Raw genomic sequence first — 21,782 nt, 5'->3', positions numbered from 1 at the left:
ACAGAGAGTCGTAAGACTACAATCTCCTAGATCCAGCGCGGCAGCCTCACGTGTACCGCGTATCAGCCAACCAAGGAGCTGGAATGTAGCCACACCTCCTTCTCCTTTACACACAAAGGGTCTAGGCTGTGCCAGGTAAGAGACAATGGAATGTAGCGGGTTGTGTAGTGTGGGGTGGGATAGAGTCTCCTGTGCTCCCCAGGCTGTGGGAGCTGCTCTTATTGGTGCTTGTAGCCCTACATTTCTATTGGACCCAGTCATGTGACACCAACACATCCAGCCATAATATGAAACCAACAGTGTAACATTAGAATGATTGCAAGCTCTGTGAGCAAGTGCATTCTGTTCTCTTTATTCCCCTTTGTACATTCCTCCCTGTTCCTGAGATGGTCCAGCGCACGATGGCTGCCACCAGTGTCTGATATATAATCCCAGGCCTCCTGCTATATTCAATATTTTATAGAGGATAATGATAATAACCAAGGAATAATTGACCATTCTTTAAGGGTACGGCTTTGTAAAAGTGACCAGCTGCACAGGCGTATTTCAGCTGAATGTTTGCATCGAAGCTGCTTTCCAAAAAAAAAACTAGGTTATCTGATGATGCTTCTTAGCACATATATGGGGGGTCAACGGATCCCCAGAATAACACAAGGCTGCAATGTATTTAGTTAACTGGTCTGCTCTGATCGAACTGCTGGATCAGTGACATTAAAATTCCATATGTGTAATTCCACTATACCTAATTGTATAGGTTATAACCTGGGGCAACCCTGTGGCTTCTAGCGACTGAGTAGGGTTGCCACCTGGCCGGTATTTTAAAATGATGGTTGATCCCAATGTTATTAATAGGGAAAAAAAGCTAAATATATAGGAAGGCTGGTATTTTTTTTCAGAAAAGGTGGCAACCCTACGACTGAGGCCGTCCTGGTTATGACTAAAGTTTGGTTTGGGTGACATTCTTGGGTAGAAAAGATGTTCAGGATCTTTTATGGGAGCAGCGATGGCCAATTCTTGTGAATTTTGCTGGGAAATTTATCTCCTATGACGATGCTGAGCTTATAAACTGCACTGCTGTTGAAAGGCCAGTGCTACAAATAGAATTTTATAAGTAATGTCTGACATATGCCATATACTACCCCAGGGGCATCTAGAGGTACCAAGCTGTCATCCTCTTTTCATACCCCAATGTATTGTACTTTCTCTTTTCTAGTGTACTTTTTGGTACTTCATAAATACTTGTTAAAGGATAAGTAAACCTTAAAAATAAGTAAATATAAAATTGACGAAGGTGCTATTGTAAGCACGTTTGCAATGTACATTCAGTATTTATGTATTTTTAATTCCAAGAATACATGTACTGTTAATATGAATGGTTTTTTACAACAGCGCCACCTGCTGTAGATTTTTTGACCAGTCTGACCACCAAGTAGTCAAGGAAGTTGTCAAGAGAAAGAAAGAGGATGCTCTGATGTTCTTCTGCTTAGGAAAGATTTGAAAAAGGTTTCTAATTGTTTTCCTAAGCAGAAGGACATCAGAGCAGCCTCTTTCTTTCTCCTGACAACTTCTTTGACTACTTTGTGGTCAGACTGGTTGGAAAATGACCAGCAGGTCAAAAATTCATTCAACAGTACATGTATCCCTCAATATCTTGGAATTGAAAAAAAACCAATGAATGTAAATTGCAAAAGTGCTTAGAATAGCACTTTCATCAATTTTACATTCACTTATTTTAAAGATTTATTTATACTTTATTAATAATAATAATAATACTAATAATAATAATATCTGTCACATTGCACAGGGCTACGCTTACTCATGGTGTGTGGGCTGTAACTTTAGTTACATTGGGGTGCTATTCAAGGGAAGTGGAAGAGCAGCCCTATACTGCAAAACAAATGTATACACAATTTTTATGGGCTTTAGGTGCACTTTACTTGGGGGTGCCAAAAGTTAGGCACCCCAATCGATTGCATTTACTTACCCCGGGCCGTTGTTCCTATCAGCAGAAAACTGCACCAGACTGGGGTTTTTCCAGTGAGCACCACAGATCGATTGGCTTCAGGCTTCTACTTTCTTTGCGCGGGTGTGCATACGCAGTAGCATGAAAAGTTGAACTTTAACAAAAAAGTGGCCTATTTCGTTCTAATGTGCATGGATCTGCCCTGGGAAATTTGAAGAAGAAGGAAGCCGATCGCCCCGTGGTGCTCACTGGAAGAACCCCCGAACCGGTGCAGTTTTCTCCTGATAGTAGCACAGGCCGGGGTGTGAGTTAAGTAAATATAATCATTTGGGGTGCCTAACTTTTGGTACCCCCAAGTAAAGAGCTCCACCTCCTGCTTCTTTAAAAGACCACTCCCACAATATTAGATAAAATATAAGTTTGAATTGTATTCCTTATAAACTATACTTTTTCCATCCAGTGCAATAATGGTTTATATCAGTGATCCCTGACCAGTGGCTCGTGAGCAACATATTGCTCACCAATCCATTGGATGTTGCTCCCAGTGGCCTCAAATCAGGGGCTTATTTTTGAATTACTGGCTTGGAGGCAAGTTTGGTTGCATAAAAAGCATGAGTTCTGCCAAAACAGAACCTCCTATAGGCTGCCAGTCCACATTGGTGCTACCAATAGCCAATCATATCCCTTACTTGTCACTCCCAGGAATGTTTGGCATGCTCATGTTGCTCTCCAACTTTTTGAATGTGGCTCATTGCTCATGGGTAATAAAGGTTGGGGACCCCTGGTTTATATATTTAATCCACTTGCTCCAGTTACACCCTCCCAAGATGTCGGAATGTGACTCAAGTCTTCCTGAAGAACGTAAGTCTGAAAATGAGCAGGCGCCTGCAGAAGAGGTGGGTAGATGTTTCTACGTGATATACTAAGTGAGAAGATCCTCTCTTTACTTACACTGTTTCCTTTGTATTTGTTTATCATTTTAATATTTTTCCTATCTTCTGTGAAGGTATTAGTGCATCTATTTGCATTTTTAGACTTTCATAAAAAATCATAGTTCTGGGATTCATTGGCGACAACCTTCCACAGACCCCATGAAGTTTTAAAGTATCCTTAAAAGAAGACAGGGACAATGAATTAGCTTACAAACAGGTATAATCTGATAACAAGGGAATATGGTCAGCTGAAAAGGTGGGTATTAGAATTATACAGCCATAGCCACAGCAGATATTTCCTATGTTAGCTTATAGCTTTGCCAGAGAGATACCTCAAACTGTGCCATAGCCATTCCCTTATTCACCACCACCTTATTGTTTCATTTAGTTGTGTAATAACCAAAGAGCTAGTGAAAACTAAGGCTGATTTAATTTTCTGAAATGTTAGATTCCTGTCATGTATTATGAAGACGAAGATTCATTGGAAGATGAAGACCGATCATCAGTAGAACAGACAAAGCTATCAGTGATGAATAATGATTGCACTGGAGGTAAAAATATCCCCTTTTCTTTAGCTCTTCTGGGGTTTGTACAGTCCGGGTGGCAATGAATGACCTGGTTATGGTCTCTGCTTCTAGTATGTGGGCAAGGAGAACCATACAGGGGAATAAAGCCAAAAATGTATCTGTAATATAAGGACTGTGGCATGATGAGCTTTACCCTACTTGTATACTTGGCTAGTAAGCACCACAAGTCACTCGACATCTGCTCATACTAGAGTTTATACTAGAGCTTATACTAGAGCTTTGGCTCTGTAAGAACCTTGCTTTATTGATGCCGTCTTTTATGGCTTAAAGCAGTGATCCCCAACCAGTAGCTCGTGAGCAACATGTTGCTCTCTAACCCCTTGGATGTTGCTCTCAGTGTCCTCAAAGCAAGTGCTTATTTTTTAATTCCAGGCTTGGAAGAAAGTTTTAATTGCATAAAAACGAAGTATAGTGCCAAGCAGAGCTTCCTGTAGGCTGCCAATCCACACAGGGGCTACCAAATAGCCAATCACAACCCTTACTTGGCACCCCAAGGGACTTTTTCATGATTGTGTTGCTCCCCAACTCTTTTTACATTCGAATGTGACTCACGGGTAAAAAAGGTTGGGGACCCCTGGCTTAAAGGGACTCTTTTGATTGTTATGGTGTTGTTTTTATTTTTGAATTACAGAGTTTACACTGCAAATAATTAGCTCTACCATATTGCATTGTGACCTGAATTTTTTCTATTGAGTGCTATTCTTATATCTACCAAGGAGCCTGTTATCTTGGGAAGCTGCTATCTGGTTACCTCCCCATTGTTCTGTTGTTAGGCTGCTGAGGGGGAAAGGGATGGGGGTAATATCTCTGAAATTTGCAGAACAGCAGTAAAGAGTGACTGAAGTTTATCAGAGTGCAAGTCACATGACTGCTGGCTCTTTGGGAAACTGACAATATATCTAGCCCCATGTCAGATTGCAAAATGAAATATAAAAAAATCTGTTTGCTCTTTTGAAAAACAGATTTCAGTCACAAGTCTGTTGAAACAGAAATATCATGCGTTGAAAAAAACATGTTTTCCCATGACAGTATCCCTTTAACGAGATGATAGAAGAGTTCTCATACTGTTTTAAAGGAATTGTTCAGTGTAAAAATAAAAACTGGCTGTGCAAAATAAAATTCTAATATAGTTAGTTAGGCAAAAATGTAATGTATAAAGGCTGGAGTGACTAGATGTCTAACATAATAGCCAGAACTCTCTCTTGGTTTACACTGACTCGTTACCCTGGTTACCAGGCAGTAACCAATCAGGCCACATGGGTCATATCTGTTGCTTTTGAATCTAAGCTGAATGCTGAGGATCACAAGCTCACTTAACAGATGTACCATGTGGCCCCCTTTCAAGTCGCTGACTAGCTCAGAGTTATAGAGCCAAAAAGTAGGAAGTAGTGTTCTGGCTATTATGTTAGACATTCAGTCACTCCAGCCTTTATACATTACATTTTTGGCTAACTAACTATATTCAAAACATTTTTTATTTTGCACAGCTTATCTATTTACACAGTTTTTATTTTCACACTGAACTGTTCCTTTAAGGGACAACTAAAACCTGAAAAGGAATTAGGCAAGATATGATGCATAGGGCTTACTGTAAGAGCCCAGAGTATGGTAGAACTTGTAAGAATCATAATACATCTTCCATTTTTAACTCATTGGCATACTCTTGTATGCCATTGATGCCCATTGCAGGGGGTAAGACAAGGTGAAATTACATGGTTGACTGGCAGAATGCCTCTTTACAATTTAACTACTATAATAGCCCTTTGTATAAGACTTTTTAACCATATATGATTAGGAACTTGCCACTTATCCACACTGGAATGCAGAAGATGTCAAAAAAAGGGGGTTACCTGTACAATATATATCATGATTTATGTTATACTGGAGCCATTCAGGTTCACATCCATTGTGAGACTTTCAGACAAGCTTTTTATAGGACTTCAGGTGAATGTCTTCTTTATTACAGATTTTATCTCAATAAATGAGAATGGAGAGACTTGCAGTCCACCACGCTCCCTCAGATTGACAGCAGAAGAAGAGAATATCAAGCCTGATGCACATGAAAAGACTGTATCAGGACAGTACATTTACACCCAACAAGAACCTGCAGAGGGACCATTTGGAAGAATGGATGCTGAGAGCTTCAGCATTTACAACTCCATAGATCCCAAAACCGGGCAGGTTATAGAGGTGACCACCTATGTATGCACCGAGTGCGGAAAAAGTTTTACCGACAGGACAGTTTTTTTCAGGCATCAGAAATATCACACCTTGGAGAAGCCGCACACATGTAATGTATGTGGCAAGACATTTTCCTACAACTCACACCTTGTTATTCATCAGAGGATCCACGCAGGGGAAAGACCGTATTCATGTTCCTATTGTGGTAAGAGTTTCACCGACCGTCCGTCTCTTGTAAAACATGAACGTATCCACACAGGAGAAAAACCATTTGCATGCACTGTATGTGGCAAATGCTTCACTGATAGGTCTAATCTGGTAAAGCATCACAGGATCCACACCCGAGAAAAGTCGCTCACGTGTATAGAATGCGGGAAGAGTTTCACCGACCGGTCAAACCTTGTCAAACACCAGAGGATCCACATGGGAGAGAAGTTTTTCGAATGCAGAGAATGTGGGAAAAGGTTCACCAAGAACTCAATGCTTGTGGTCCATAGGAGAAGCCACACTGGGCAGAAACCATATGCATGCAAGGAGTGCGGAAAAAAATATTCATGTAATTCACATCTTATTGTGCACCAGAGAACTCACATGGGGAAACAGCCTTTTGTCTGCCAAGAATGCGGGAAGAGTTTTACAGACAGTTCGACACTTGTTATACATCAGCGAGTGCACACAAGAGAGAATCCATTTGTGTGCATGACATGTGGCAATAGATTCAGCAAGGTGTCAGCTATGGTTAAACACCAGAGAACCCATACAGGTGAAAAGCCATTTGGTTGTTCCCAGTGCGGGAAAAGTTTCAGCAACAGTTCATTGCTTGCTAAACATCAAAGGACACATACAGGAGAGAAACCATTCTGTTGTATACTTTGTGATAGACACTTTGCTGCCCGTTCTACTCTTGTCAAGCATGAGCTGACCCACACTAGGGAGAAACCATACACGTGTACAGACTGCGGAAAATCTTTCTCTTGCAACTCACACCTTGTCGTTCACCAGCGATTCCATACTGGCGAGAAACCGTTTCCATGCACTGAATGCGGTAAAAGCTTTACAGATAGTTCAACCTTGGTCAGGCACCAGAGAATACATACAGGAGAGAGACCTTTTGTGTGCAACTACTGTGGAAAAAACTTTATAGATAACTCAACACTCATCAAACACCAAAGAATTCATACAGGCGAGAGGCCATATTTGTGTAAAGTTTGTGGAAAATGCTTCACCGATAGTTCAACCCTGGTGAAACACCAGCGGATCCATACGGGAGAGAAACCTTATACGTGTAACGACTGTGGCCGGAGTTTTACTGATTGCTCCACACTTCTCAAACACCAGAAAATTCATAGAAGAGGAGATTCATTAGCCAACAACATCACTGAGAATACTGGCCCTGGAAATTTAGATCAGGTTATTGGTACAGAGTTGACGCAATAAAACTGGGAAATATTGACAAAAGCAGTGTTAATATGTGAGAAGGAGTATTAAAGTAAGAGCTGAGTACAAGTGTTGGAAAGCAGAGCTCCGTACTGGGTAGACATGGTTACTTTTAAGTATTCTAACACCTATCAGACCTATGTATCCAAGGGAACGTTTATGGAGACAGCTCTGCTGATAAGCCTTTGTTCTTCTCTCTATCTTATATGGCTCCACATGGTGCCCTAATAGCAATGTTCAAATTTATTTTATATTTTCAAGGGAAACTTTCCCTTGCATAAATAATTTTGAGACTTTCCTGTGAAGTCCAGCTTCAACAGGATGGAAAATGCACTTTGGTGAGTCTTCAAATCCAAAATGTTACATAATCTAAAAAAGGTTGTAATAGTGTATTTATGGACAATATCTCTGTTACATTATGTGCAAATGTATTCTTCAGGACATGTTCTGCATTTGGTTTGTCATTTGGTTTAACATGAGGTAGAGACTACATACAGAGAGCATAATGAGAAGTCAAAGCCAAAACTTCAAGGAGGCAATGAGATACGATGAAGCAATGTGACATTGAAGATGATCAGAGAGTTTACATACGTTTTATTGCAAATGCATGGAAACAGATGTTATTAGAAAATGCTAAGAGTTAAAGGAGAACTAAAGCCTAACTAAAGAAGTAAGGTAGAAATGTTGTGCATAATGTGTTGGGCTTCTATACAAGCCCAAGGCAACCACAGCCCTTTAGCAGGGAAGATGCCCCAGTAGCTCCCCATCTTCTTTTCTTCTGATTCACTGCACATGCTCTTTGCTGCTGTCACTTACTGAGTTTAGGGACCGACCCACCATATACAGTACACATAGAATATAAATATCACAATATAAGGCTGATTAGTAATTAATACAGATAATTACTACATGGCTGCACAGAAACCAGTGCAATTAGCATTAGAATTTAATAATCAGCCTTGTAGCATCAGTTTGTATTTCAGGCCAACCTCATTTTCAATTTGCAATGATCCCTCAGTTTACCTTCTCAACAGCTGCTCAGAGTCACAGACACTTTCCAAGATGTTGACCCCTGTGACAAGTTTGAAGTCCTGGATCATTGTTGCTATTGAGAAGCTCAAACTGTAGGCTGGTGAAATAAGTTCACTATATAAAATGTGGTATTTTTTGCCATTTATTTTTAGGGTTTAGTTCTCCTTTAAAGGAGGATTTAAAGAGGAGTATAATAGCAAAGTCAAAGAAAAATGTTTGTATAACGAGTAAAGCAAAGTATTACTTTCCTTAAAGGTGGCCATACACAGGGAGATCGCCAAACGAGTGGATCTATCCCCGATATGCCCACATTGAGGTGACTGCATCAACGAACAGATGCGGCTGCAATCCAACTGGATTTTTTACCCTACCCGATCGGCATCTGCCCGACGCGGTCTGTCGGCAGCTTTTATCGGCCCATGTATGGGGGCCTTTAAGTTGTGTTAATATGTAATATCAGATATGTGTGATATCAAAGGGATTAAGTTACTTACATAGATGTTTAATTGCACAGTTACTGTTAACAGTCAGTAATTGATTTTAATTGATCTACTGCAAGTTTGTAGCTGAAAGAAAAGATCTGAATGGTTGCCATTGGTGCCTACCCCAGACAAAGTTAGCACACGTTAGAAATGAACCATATGTTTCCATTCCGTTGTCTTAAGTTACAATAACACCTAAAAATTAGTGTTTTAAAGTAAATGAAATATAATGTACAGTTTTACTACACTGGTAAAACTGCTGTGTTTGCTTCTGTAACTCTACTATAGTTTATATAAACAAGCTGCTGTGTAGCCATGGGGGCAGCCATTCAAAGTAAATAGCATCTGTAAATAACAGATAAGCTCTGTAGTATACAATGGGATTCTTCAGAACTTATCTGTTATCTATTGTGTTTCCTTTGCTTGAATGGCTGCCCCCATGAAGCAGCATGTTTATATAAACTATAGGAGAGTTTCTGAAGCAAATACACCGGTTTTACCAGTGCAGAAAAACACTATATTATATTGTCATTCCTTGAAAGGGTTGGGTCATTGTTAATTAATCATTTAGTGTGTTATAAAATCGCCTTTTCTATACAACTTTTCAATTGGTCTTCATTATTTATTTTTTTATAGTTTTTTTAATAATTTGCCTTCTTCTCCTGACTCTTTCCTTGGTTGGTTCTTATAGAGAATGTAGTTCCTATAGGTCCCTACAGAAGATTGGATATTTAATGGCAGCCAGAACACAGAAAACAAAAGGCAGGAACAGGCAAAAAGGATAATCAGGGTATCTACAAAGTAAGGAAAAAATGGGGAACACAGGAACTAAAGGTACTCACTCAGGAACAAAGTAAAAGGTATTCAGGAACAAGATATACAAAGACAAGGTTTCCAAGAATCAAGGTTTTCAGGTCAGCAGGTCAGGAACAAACAAATTACATTCAATGACTCAGCCCTGAAGGTGATTAGGAATGGGAGACACATGAGGGTAAATGAGTTGGGTGGAAAACAGGGAGGAGACATACGGTGAACAGGCATACGGTGATACATGAGCATCAAAGACAAGATCAGGACCAGCCCCAAGAGCCTCCAGTGGCTCACATGGAAAGTACAAGAGTCCTGGACACAGAAAACAAGAGTTTGAGTCCCGGCTGATCCTGACACAATCACTTCATTTCAGGGGCTCAAAGTAATTGGACCAGGGGTTCAAAAGTAATTGGACAATTGACTCAAAGTTTATTTCATGGGCAGGTGTGAGCAATTCCTTTGTTATGTCTATCAATGAAGCAGATAAAAGCCCTGGAGTTGATTTGAGAGGGGGGGTGCTTGCAGGGCAGCCGACAGGGGGGAGAGTTGTAGGGGGCCCTGCCAAGCTGCACTTTCTTGATTAGCCTGGCCCTCCTGCTTTCTGAGAGCTGCTGACTTTGGGAAGGCAGGGTGGGAGCACAAGGGGCGGTATCTTCTGTCCATTACTTCCCCTTATTGGTCACTGAGTTTAATTCCCAGTTGAGCTGCTCAGGGATTGGATAGCTGAGGTTTGAACTTCTCCAGCTCATCCAATCACCATGCAGCTTTACCAGAACTTGAAATTCTGGAAGAAAATGCTGTCACTGGAAGAAGATGCAGCCATCTGTGCTCCCCTCCTCCCTTCTGTAGTTGGCAGCTCACTGACAGCAGGTGGACTCCACTAATGAAGTAAGTGTAACATGGCAGGGCCCCCCTAAAGGTAACCCTTTGTGGTCCCTGTGGTGGGGCCCTGGGCACCAATTTTTTTTAAACTACTAGGAGGGCAAGTTTTTTTCATGGACTTTTAAAGGGGGGCCCTGACCACCAATTTTCTTATAACGTGGGGGGGGCCCTGGCCACCATTTTTTCCCCATGTGGTGTCCTAGCCACCAAAATTTTTTAATGGGAGGCCCTGACCACAAATGTTTTTTTTAAATGGGGGGGGGGCACTGACCACCAATATTTTTTTATTAACATGTGGGAACCATAGCCACCAATGTTTTTTTTTCTTTCCGTGTGGTGGGGGGTGGACCTGTAGGTGGGGCTTGTGGTGGACGCAGCCCAGGGGGCCCAGGAAATATTTTCATATGGGGCCCTGTGATTTCTGACGGCGGCCCTGGGTGCTTGTATGTGGATGATTTTGCTGTGAACAGGCAACATGCGGTCAAAGGAGCTCTCCATGCAGGTGAAACAAGCCCTTAAGCTGCAAAAACATTAAAAAAAATCGGAGAAATTGCTACAATATTAGGAGTGGCAAAATCTACAGTTTGGTACATCCGGAAAAAGACACTGGTGAACTCAGCAAACGTAAAAAGACCTGGATTTCCACGGAAGACAACAGTGGTGGATGATCGCAGAATCATTTCTATGGTGAAGAGAAACCCCTTTACAACAGCCAAATAAGTGAACAAAACTCTCCAGGAGGTAGGCGTATCGATATTCAAGTCTACCATAAAGAGAAGACTGCATGAAAGTAAATACAGAGGGTGCACTGCAAGGGGCAAGCCGTTCATAAGCATCAAGAATAGAAAGGCTAGATTAGTCTTTGATAAAAAGCATCTAAAAAAAGCCAGCACAGTTTTGGAAAAACATTCTTTGGACAGATGAAATAAAGATCAACCTCTACCAGAATGATGGCAAGAAAAAAAGTATGGAGAAGGCGTGGAACAGCTCATGATCCAAAGCATACCACATCATCTGAATAACGGCGGAGGCAGTGTGATGGCTTGAGCGTGCATGGCTGCCAGTGGCACTGGGACACTTGTGTTTATCCATGATGTGACACAGGACAGAAGCAGCCAAATGAATTCTGAGGTGTTCAGACACTGTCTACTCAAATCCAGCTAAATGCAGTCAAATTGATTCGGAGGTGTTTCATAATGACCAAAAACATACAGCCAAAGCAACGCAGGAGTTTATTAAAGCAAAGAAGTGGAATTTTCTTGAATGTCCAAGTCAGTCACCTGATCTGAAACCAATTGAGCTGCATTTTACTTGCTGAAGACTAAACTTCAGACAGAAATGCCCACAAACAAACAGCAACTAAAAGCCGCTGCAGTAAAGGTCTGGCAGAGCATTAATAAGGAGGGAACCCAGAAGGTGAGTTCAAGACTTCAGGCTGTCATTGCCAGCAAAGGGTTTTCAACCAAGTATTAGAAATGAACATTTTATTTTCAGTTTTTTAATTTGTCCATTTACTTTTGCGCCCCTGAAATTAAGTGATTGTGTTAAAAAAAAAGGCTTTAGTTCCTCACGTTTTTATGCAATCTTTTTGTTCAACCCACTGAATTAAAGCTGAAAGGCTGCAGTTGAACTGCATCTGAGTTGTTTTATTTAAAATTCATTGTGGTAATGTACAGAACCAAAATTAGAAATAAAGTTGTCCAAATACTTATGGACCTAACTGTATATCTGTTATCTGTTACTGGCGCTTTCAAGGGACATGGGACTTACTGCATATTATAAAATGAAATTTGCTTCTGATATATGTCTCCATATTATGAAAAATAATTCCCATCCAGGGGAAGAGGAAGCAGACCCTCCAGCTGCAGGGGGGTCCACGTGAGCAATGTTAACATATATTTGTAAAACATGAAACATTCAGGATATGTTGGGGGCCCTAAAATTAATTTACTGTGGGGCCTAGTAACATCTAGTTACACCACTGTCCCACCCCCTTTAAAAAAAAAATAAAAAAAAAAAATATATATATATATATATATATATATATATATATATATATATATATATATATATATATATATACAGGTATGGTATCCATTATCTGGAAACCTGTTATCCAGAAAGTTCCAAATTACAGAAAGTATCTCCCATAGACCCCATTATAACAAAATAATCCAGTTTTTCAAAAATGATTTCCTTTTTCTCAATTTTTTATAGTTTTTAAATTATTTGCCTTTTTCTTCTGATTCTTTCCAGCTTTCAAATGGGGTTCACTGACCCATCTAAAAACAAATGCTCTATAAGGGTAGAACTACATAGGCGACTTTGGAGCGTTTCCGGCGGATCCTGCACCAGAATGCAGGCATCAAATCGGATGCTACGGAAAACAAGGTAAGAAATACAAATCTCGGATCTTGTCACATCGTTCATCCGACACGACTGTCGGATGCAGACGCAGCATGCAGGGTCTGCATACGACAGTCGTGTCAGATGAATGCTGCAACACCATCCGACATTGCTATTGCTTACCTTATTCTCCATCACATCCGATTTGACACCTGCGTTTTGCCGCAGCGTGTCGGATCCACCGGAAACGCCCATGTAGTTCTACCCTAAAGCTACAAATGTATTGTTATTGCTACTTTTTGTTAATTGTCTTTTTATTCAGGCCTCTCCTATTCATATTTTAGTCTTATTCAAATCAGTGCATGGTTGCTAGGATAATTTGGACCCTAGCTACCTGACTGCTGAAACTGAAAACTGGAGAGCTGCTGAATAAAAAGCTAAATAACTCAAAAACCACCAATAAAAAAAACACTTGCAAATTGCCTCAGCATATCACTCTCTACGTCATACTAACAGTTAATTTAAAGGTGAACAACCCCTTTTAGGAATGAAGATGAAAATTACTGAAAGATCTGTTATCTGGAAAACCCCAAGTCCAGAGCATTCTGGTTAACAGGTCCCATACCTGTATTTTGAAACCTAAATATGGTATTCTAACGTGTAAGCACACAGAACGTTAAGAATTTGTCTGTCAGCATAACTAAAGTGTAAAACTCTTCTGGCAGTGAAAGGGTATAGTGAGTACTTGCAACTTGACACCCGAACGGGAGATAATAGGACATAAACAGTGTTTGACAGTCTGTCTGTGACGCTATGAATGTTCTATGCAGAACTGTACATTGCGCATAAAGTTATGACGTTTTGAATGCGTGTTCACGTGGCGCACGGTACGCTGGGAAGTGTAGTTTTCGGCTCCTTCTGGGCATACGGACACTATTCCTCCTAGGAATGAAGGCTGAGAAGCAGGGGAATCTGGAAGCTGCAGACCAGGTGATCGTAGTATTCTCTTCTCCCAATCGTGTCTTTATTGTCGCGTTGAAGCACTAGCTAACTGTGACTGAAACCCAACCCCCTGTTTCAAGCCCAGCTCTTTCCCGGAAGTAGAGACTGCAGGCAGGCAAGAAAGCTTTTTGTTGTCATGTCAGTCAGCTGATGGTGCTGTTGCTTCCTCTCACTCCTGACAGAATAAAAAACATTTGCTGGGACCAAGTTAGCGTTAAACGGGTCATAGGCATCATAATACAGGAATGAATGAGAATAAATGTATTGGAGCTTGGTGATGTCTACCACCTATACCCTCCAGCTGATTTTAAACCGAGCAGGGAAATACTGAGAGTTGCGGTTTAACTAGGATGGACACGCCTCATCATGTGTAGAGGAAACATTTTGGGGGTTTGCCCTTAAAGGGGTGGTTCACCTTTAAGTTAAACATTGGGGTGTTATGAAAAGGCTAATTCTAAGCAACTTTGACATTGGTCTTCATTATTTTTTTTTTATATAGTTTTTGAATTATTTGCCTTCTTTTTCTATTTCCAACTCTCAAATGGGGTCACTGAACCCATTTTAAAAATCAAATGCTCTGTAAGGCTACAAATGTACTTATATTGTTATTGTTACCTTTTATTACTCCGCTTTCTATTCAGGCTTTTTCCGATTCATATTCCAGGCTCTTATTTAAATCACTACATGATTGCTAGGGTAATGTGGACTCTAGCAACTAGATTGCTGAAATTGCAAACTGGAGAGCTGTTGAATAAAAGTGGATAAATACAAAATATCTACTAATTTTGGTGCCAAACACTATGAATATTTCTTGGCAAATACCGCTTAAATGGGTACTGAGATTCAGTGTGCAAGACTATTGCTACTAAGTGCCCATTAACACACATATATTAGTGGCCAATTATTCTGTTCGCTCATCCGTAAGTGATAGTGACCCAGGTGCATATACCCCGGGTCCTGCTCCTAAGTTCGCATTGCCTTAAAAAGTATTAAGGGTAAATCCAAGGAACTCGCCAGATCCAACCGGTGCCTCGGGTGCATCGCCCCAAGCCCGTAGCTGTAGGTGAGTCACAATCAATTTTCAAGAATAGACGAGCACTCCATTTCCATCCGTATAGGTTAAAAGGTCATTTTTATTCCAACTTTGTTAAAAACATCAGATCCCTGACTCGTTTTGTTTACGAAACACGTCAGGGATCTGATGTTTTTAACAAAGTTGGAATAAAAATGACCTTTTAACCTATACGTATGGAAACAGAGTGCTCGTCTATTCTTGAAAACTGTTGAATAAAAAGCAAAATAACCCAAAAACCACAAATAATAAAAAATGAAAATCTATTGCAAATTGTCTCAGAATATCACTCTCTACATCATACTAAAAGGTAATTTGAAGGTGAACAACCCCTTTAAGGGCTTGATAATATTCTGGGGGGGGGGGCTTCTTTCCCTAGGTTTTCTGTTGCTTATGTGAGTTTTTATTTTTTTTCAGGAGGAAATGTCTCCCGGAGAATCTACAGATGAATCTGAGGTGAGATTGGAAAGTTGGGTGACTATAAATAAGCATGTATGGAAAAACAGAAGAGATGATTTACTAATGGGGGGCAAGGTGCAGAGCATCATGTATTACAGGGGTGTCCAAACTTTTTGTAACTAGGGCCAGATTTAGCGAGGTGAAAATGTGTGGGGGCCGACCATTCTGCCTGACATTCTTTGAACCATTAACATTATTAAACAAGGAATCGTGTAGCAGTAATATTTGGGCATATTAGTGAAATGATCTGCCACTTGGTCTATACTGCTGCCTGTGTGCTGAAGGTGTTAGCAATAGACACATACTGGCACGTAGTGAAGCATTGCTCATTATGTGGCGCGTCATTATGTGCCAGTACGTGTCTATTGCTAACACCTTCAGCACACAGGCAGCAGTACAGACCAAGTGGCAGATCATTTCACTAATGTGCCCAAATATTATTGCTACGGCTACGTGATTCCTGATCGCACTGTGCTGGAGGGCCGCATTATTATTAATTTCATGACGGAGGCTGAGGGCCGGTGTAAATCTGAAAATGGGCCGCAATTGACCCCTGGGCCTGACTTTGGACATGCCTGATGTATTTTATCAACAAAAGAAAATTATTTTTTTCTGTGAGGTTACAATTGTTTTTCTAAATGTTAGTATTTATCTTTCTATTCAGACCTTGTCCCATTCATACAACAGTCTCTCTCATCTACACCACTGCATGGTTACTATGGTAAAGTGGACCCTAGCAACCATACATCTGCATGCCCTTTTTTTTTAAAGGAGAAGGAACACCACTGATGCAGTTTATTCCCAATAGATTAGCCACAATACTGCAAGATAGTACACTATATTTATTTTGTAAAAAAAATTTACCATACCCGAGTAAACAGCCATAAAATTCTCTTTGTTTGGTTAAGATAGGCACCTGCCTACAATGCAATGATGGGGGGGGGGGGAATGCTGGGCAGGTACTATACCCCCAAAATGAACACTTAAGCAACAGATAGATTAAATCATATTAAAGGAGAAGGAAAGGTTAAAACTAAGTAAGCCTTATCAGAAAGGTCCATCTAAATATACCAGTAAACCCCCAAATTAATGTTGCTCTGAGTCCCCTGTCAAAAGAAACACTGCATTTCTTTCCTTCTATTGTGTACACATGGGCTTCTGTATCAGACTTCCTGCCTCAGCTTAAACCTCATTGCCCTGGGCAAGAGCATGCTCAGTTTGCTCCTCTCCCCCCACCCCTCCCTTCTCTACTGTAATCTGAGCCCAGAGCAGGGAGAGACTCAGACAGGAAGTGATGTCACACCACATTAATACTGCAGCTCCTATTCTAAACAAACAGAGAGTTCCTAGAGCTTTTTACTCAGGTATGGTAAAACATTCTACAGAATAAATATAGCATTCTAGCTTGCACTATTGCAGCTAATTTATTGGCAATAAAATGCCTCCGTAGCTTTCCTTCTCCTTTAAACCAGAGGCCACCCCTTTAGACTAGAAGAAAAGAACTTTCATTTGAAGCAACGTAGGTGGTTCTTCACAGTCAGGACAGTGAGGTTGTGGAATGCACTGCCTGGTGATGTTGTGATGGCTGATTCAGTTAATGACTATAAGAATGGCTTGGATGATTTTTTGGACAGACATAATATCAAAGGCTATTGTTATACTAAGCTCTATAGTTAGTATAGGTATGGGTATATAGTATGTAATTAAAAGAAGAGGAGTGTGTGTATGGATGCTGGGTTTTCATTTGGAGGGGTTGAACTTGATTGACTTTGTCTTTTTTCAACCCAGTTTAACTATGTAACTATGTAAACTGGAATATATATTTAAGTAAATATTGCCCTTTTACATCTCTTGCTTTGAACCACCATTTCGTGATGGTCTGTGTGCTGCCTCAGAGATCACCTGACCAGAAATACTACAGCTCTAACTGTAACAGGAAGAAGTGTGGGAGTAAAAGAAAGAACTCTGTCTGTTAATTGGCTCATGTGACCTAACATGTATGGTTTGTTTGCGTGTACGATCCCAGGGGACGACACTTTTTTTTTAAAATGGCAATTTTCTATTTATGATTACCCAGTGGCACAAACTACTAAAAAAAGTAAATTATTATGAAAATGGTTTATTTACATGAAGCATGGTTTTACATCTGAGCTGTTTTATGCAATATCTTTTTATAGAGACTTACATTGTTTGGGGGGGTATAGTTTTCCTTTAAAGGGTCTTCTACCTACCCCTAGTCCATGTTTGTGGCCCACTGTAACTCTCCCCTCCCTCCCCTCTGTCACTTGTCCCTTCCTATCCTCGCTTGCAGATTTGCTTACTTGGGACGTGGTAGGAGGGTTGCAGGTGGAGCGTGGTGGCCGGCCCAGTTGCCTAGGGCACCGGGTCAGCTTGGTGCGGCCCTGTCTGTAATTAAAGGGGAACTATCGTGAAAATTAAAATTTAATTAAGCTTCAGCATACTGAAGTAAACTTTCTAAATACAATCAATTAAAAATCCTATATCTTTTCTGAAATTATCAAGTTTATGAAGATAAACTTGATTATTTCAGAATATTGAATTGATTCCTAATTTCAGTATGATGAAGCTTACATTTTTGCGATAGTTCCCTTTTAATGTTTATAAAATTTGTTAACAGTGAATAGTAATTGTATTTTATATTTTCTAGGAGGATGAGAGTGAAGAGGAGCCAAAGTTAAAATATGAGAGACTACTGAATGGTGTTAGTGAAATCCTACAGGAAGATGCTGCAAGCTGTATGACTGTGCATGAGAAGGTAAGCAGAGTTGTGAAACATAAAATAGTCTATTGTGCTATCCAAGCAATTACTAGATGCAGCATTTGCACGGTATAACTAATGAAAAACTATACCTGTGCACAGGGCCGCCATCAGAAATGACGGGGCCCCGTACAGCAAAATTTTCTGGGCCTCATGGTCCCCACCCCAGATCCTGCCCACCCTCCAAAAAAACATTCATGGTCAGGCCCCTCTGGTGGTCAGCCCCCCCATAAATTAAAAAAAAAACATTGGCAGCAGGGCCACCCATAAAAGTTAAAAAAAAAAAACATTGGTGGTCAGGCCACCCCTACAAGTTAAAAAAAATCATTGGTGGTCAGGGCTCCTCCCCATAAGTTAAAAAAAAAACTATTGGTGCCAGGGCCCCCATAAAAGTTTTTAAAAAATCATTGGTGGTCAGGGCCCCCCATAAAAGTTTTTACAAAAACAGTGCCCCCTACAGGTTTAAAAAAATCATTGGTAGCCAGCCCCCCCCTATAAATTTAAATAAAATTGTGCCAGGGCCCCCCTAAAAGTTTTCTAAAAAATCTTTGGTGGTCAGGGCCCCCCTATAAATTGAAAAAAACAGTGATGCCAGGGCCCCCTATAAAAGTTTTTACAAAAACATTGGTGGTCAGGGGCCCCACAGAATATTTTAGAAAATCATTGGTGTTCAGGAGTTCAATAAAATAAAAAACAAAAACATTGTTGTTCAGTGGAACGTACCTTTGTTTCTTTGTCTCGCAAAATATTGTTGTTTTGTTCCTGTGTCCAGGGACAACTTCCCCCCCCTTCTTCAACAGGAAAGTCCCCCCCCCACTGCTCTCAGGGAGCTGCAGAATTGGGTGGGGTGGGCGGAGCTGTAGTGCTTGCACATTCCTCCCCAGCTTCTGCTATTGGTTCTCTCTTAAGTCCCGGTAGATCTACACAGGGATTGGATAGGCTTGAGGGTGAATTTTCACCTGCCCTCCCAGCTTATCCAATCATCATGCGGCTCTACCGGGACTTCATGAAACTACCAATAGTTTAGAATCTGGGGAGGGGAAAGACGTGTAGAAGAAGCTCTGCTCTCCCGACCGATTCTACAGCTTCCTGACAGCAGTGGGGGCCCGGCTACAGAGTGAGTACAGCGGGACAACTGTCCCCCTAGTACCCCCCTGATGGCGATCCTGTCTGTGCATATGTGAATGGAATATGGACGCACCAGTAGCCCCAGCGGAATTTAATTTTTTTTTTTTTATTGAAGCGTTTTTTTAATTCACCAAATCCCTGGCCATTTTCAAGATCTTAGGAAGTCAAGTTTCTGTGTGTTTCCATATCGGACAGTAAGCAACCCAAATTCAAGCATTCTTTTGTATTCGGGTCTAGAAATTGGATTGTCTGTACTGCCAAAAGTAGGGTGTTTCATCAAAGAAAGTTGTCCCTAAGAAATCACGTCCTAGGAGTAACTTGCTGATGTTTGTAAGTGTGTCTGTATCTCTTTAAAGGGATACTGTCATGGGAAAAAAACATTTTTTCAAAATGAATCCGTTAATAGTGCTGCTCCAGCAGAATTCTGCACTGAAATCCTTTTCTCAAAAGAGCAAACAGATTTTTTTATATTCAATTTTGAAATCCGACATGGGGCTAGACATATTGTCAATTTCCCAGCTGCCCCAAGTCATGTGACTTGTGCTCTGATAAACTTCAATCACTCTTTACTGCTGTACTGCAAGTTGGAGTGATATCACCCCCTCTCTTTTCCCCCCAGCAGCCAAACAAAAGAACAATGGGAAGGTAACCAGATAGCTCCCTAACACAAGATAACAGCTGCCTGGTAGATCTAAGAACAACACTCAATAGTAAAAACCCATGTCCCACTGAGACACATTCAGTTATATTGAGAAGGAAAAACAGCAGCCTGCCAGAAAGCATTTCTCTCCTAAAGTGCAGGCACAAGTCACATGACCAGGGGCAGCTGGGAAATTGACAAAATGTCTAGCCCCATGTCAGATTTCAAAATTGAATATAAAAAAATCTGTTTGCTCTTTTGAGAAATGGATTTCAGTGCAGAATTCTGCTGGAGTAGCACTATTAACTGATGCGTTTTGAAAAAAACATGTTTTCTGATGACAGGATCCCTTTAAATACAACAAACCCAAAGGGATGGTTTGTACCAGGTCTAATAACTGAGATTATTTTTTTTTACCAGTCTGCTGATTGATTTTATGTTTTATTAGACATATGCAAACTTTGGAGCTTTTATTATATTACCCACTTAGGGAGATTCTTTCCACAATTCTTATGGTTTTTTTGTTTTACCAAAGAATAAACGTTTAACTGGGATTATTGATGAAGTCTGGGAAATTGCTGACAGCAATGCTGGTACTCAGCTTGATAGCACCCACTCCTGCATTTAAAAAGTTTATTGTTGGGTTGTCCATCTTCCAACACTTTTTTCAGTTCAGTTCAGTTGGCTTCAGATTGTTTGCTAGAAATAAAGACTTTTTTTTCCAATCACTTTCTATTTTGTAGTTGTGACAGTTTTTCTAATATTGAAGTGTAAAGTTAAATTTTTCACCTTCTTATGTAAACTGCGCTAAATTGATACATTTAGTTGATACATTTGTTATCTTTAGCTGCTGAGAAGAATCCCTTGGTTTCATTAAAGGAGATATTTTGGGGGTTATTTATCAAAATCCAAATTGTTCTGATTATTTTATTTAAAAAAAGTCCAACCAAACTAGAATCCACGATTTGACCATATGTATTAAAAAAGCTTGATTTAATCGGATCGGGGGAAAACTTGATAAAATCGAGTGGAAAAACCAATTGTGCATTTTTCAGATTTTTTCTAGAATTGCTTGATTTTTTTCGGGCTTTTTACCAAAAAGTCAGAATTTTTCAGATTTTCGGCCTAATTCCAGCGCAGACCACAGAAACTTCCAAATAGTATAGGGACCTCTCCCATTGACTGATATACAACCTTGGCAGGTCTGAGATGCCAGATTTTCGAAATTCTGACTTTTTGCAGCATTGGGCTTTAATAAATCCTGAAAAATTCAAGGTTTTTTTCAGACTAAAAATTCGGATATTATAGTTAAAATGAAACTTGAATTTTTTTGTATTTTTTTTGCATTTGGACTTTAATAAATAACCCCCTTTATGTGAAAAACTAGAATGTACCAGTGCATTATACACTTTTAAATATAAAAGAATTGTGCTTAAAAAAGTAGTGATTCAGGCTGATTTATTGAATATTTCTGCAACAACCATAATAATCCCTCCCTTCTCTTCCACTTCCTGCTCCCTGAATTCCCAGGCTGTGCAGGTACAGCTCACTGCACTGTAGGACAGGAACCAATCAGCAGCTAGCAGGACCTGATAGTGAACTAAAGCCTGCCTTTGCTTGTGTAACTGCAGGGCTGTGATTGGCTGTCCCCCTCCTACTGTGCTTCTGGCAGGGACCGTCAGGACACGCCGACCCCTCATTTGAAACAGGGACCAAAGAACATCTATAGGGAGCACCAATAAAGGGGCCATTTTTAAAGATAATATAAATTTTTAGCACAATGTGAAACCAACACCCTATATTATCAGTAAGTGCCTACAAAATTAGCTTATCCTATGTCTCCTTTAAATGCAGCTGTTAAAATTGATACAATAGCTAATATTCCACAGATGCTGCTGAGAAATGTATCAACTAATTCAGCAAATTGTAACTGTTCAGAATCTGCACCTGAATCACTGAGCTGCCAGACTGAAACACCAGAGGAAAGAACATTAATCTTCTAAATTCAATTTGGGAGAAAATGGTAAAAAAAAGATAGAAAGCAATTGAA

At 40.3% G+C, this 21,782-nt stretch overlaps 2 protein-coding genes across 8 annotated transcripts in view; both read left to right on the top strand.

The window, feature by feature from the left end:
- Positions 1–40: 40 nt before the first annotated feature.
- LOC108712684 (oocyte zinc finger protein XlCOF6-like) lies at positions 41–7,835 on the top strand. 5 transcript variants are annotated; one of them, XM_018255014.2, is made up of 4 exons: positions 42–135; positions 2,776–2,859; positions 3,344–3,446; positions 5,449–7,835. In XM_018255014.2, the coding sequence occupies exons 2-4, from the start codon at positions 2,791–2,793 to the stop codon at positions 7,098–7,100; spliced, it is 1,824 nt and encodes a 607-aa protein (XP_018110503.1). In that variant the 5' UTR covers positions 42–135; positions 2,776–2,790; the 3' UTR covers positions 7,101–7,835. The 5 variants fall into 5 exon arrangements, with proteins under 5 accessions (XP_018110504.1, XP_018110503.1, XP_018110502.2 ...); XM_018255015.2 differs by lacking the exon at positions 2,776–2,859 and having other exon boundaries at positions 41–135; XM_018255013.2 differs by lacking the exon at positions 42–135 and having other exon boundaries at positions 2,557–2,859.
- Positions 7,836–13,505: 5,670 nt separating this feature from the next.
- Positions 13,506–21,782, top strand: part of vps41.S (VPS41, HOPS complex subunit S homeolog) — a 57,826-nt gene continuing 49,549 nt past the window's right edge. For all 3 annotated transcript variants that reach the window (XM_041588079.1, XM_018254527.2, XM_041588078.1), the window contains exons 1-3: positions 13,506–13,642; positions 15,144–15,182; positions 17,854–17,961. In XM_041588079.1, coding sequence (XP_041444013.1) covers positions 13,601–13,642; positions 15,144–15,182; positions 17,854–17,961 — 189 coding nt within the window. In that variant the 5' untranslated portion in view covers positions 13,506–13,600. The remainder of the gene's footprint in view (positions 13,643–15,143; positions 15,183–17,853; positions 17,962–21,782) is intronic.

This window comes from Xenopus laevis, chromosome 3S, assembly GCF_017654675.1.
Source record: "Xenopus laevis strain J_2021 chromosome 3S, Xenopus_laevis_v10.1, whole genome shotgun sequence".
Taxonomy (NCBI): Eukaryota; Metazoa; Chordata; class Amphibia; order Anura; family Pipidae; genus Xenopus; species Xenopus laevis.
The sequence above is the reverse complement of the archived record's forward strand: the minus strand, read 5'-3'. Positions and strand labels throughout refer to the sequence as shown.

Coding starts and splice junctions, on each gene's coding strand:
- LOC108712684 (XM_018255013.2), top strand. CDS start 2,575: ATGAGTTCTGCCAAAACAGAACCTCCTATAGGCTGCCAGTCCACATTG. Junction 2,860..3,343: donor AGCAGGCGCCTGCAGAAGAG/GTGGGTAGATGT, acceptor CTGAAATGTTAG/ATTCCTGTCATGTATTATGA. Junction 3,447..5,448: donor GAATAATGATTGCACTGGAG/GTAAAAATATCC, acceptor TCTTTATTACAG/ATTTTATCTCAATAAATGAG.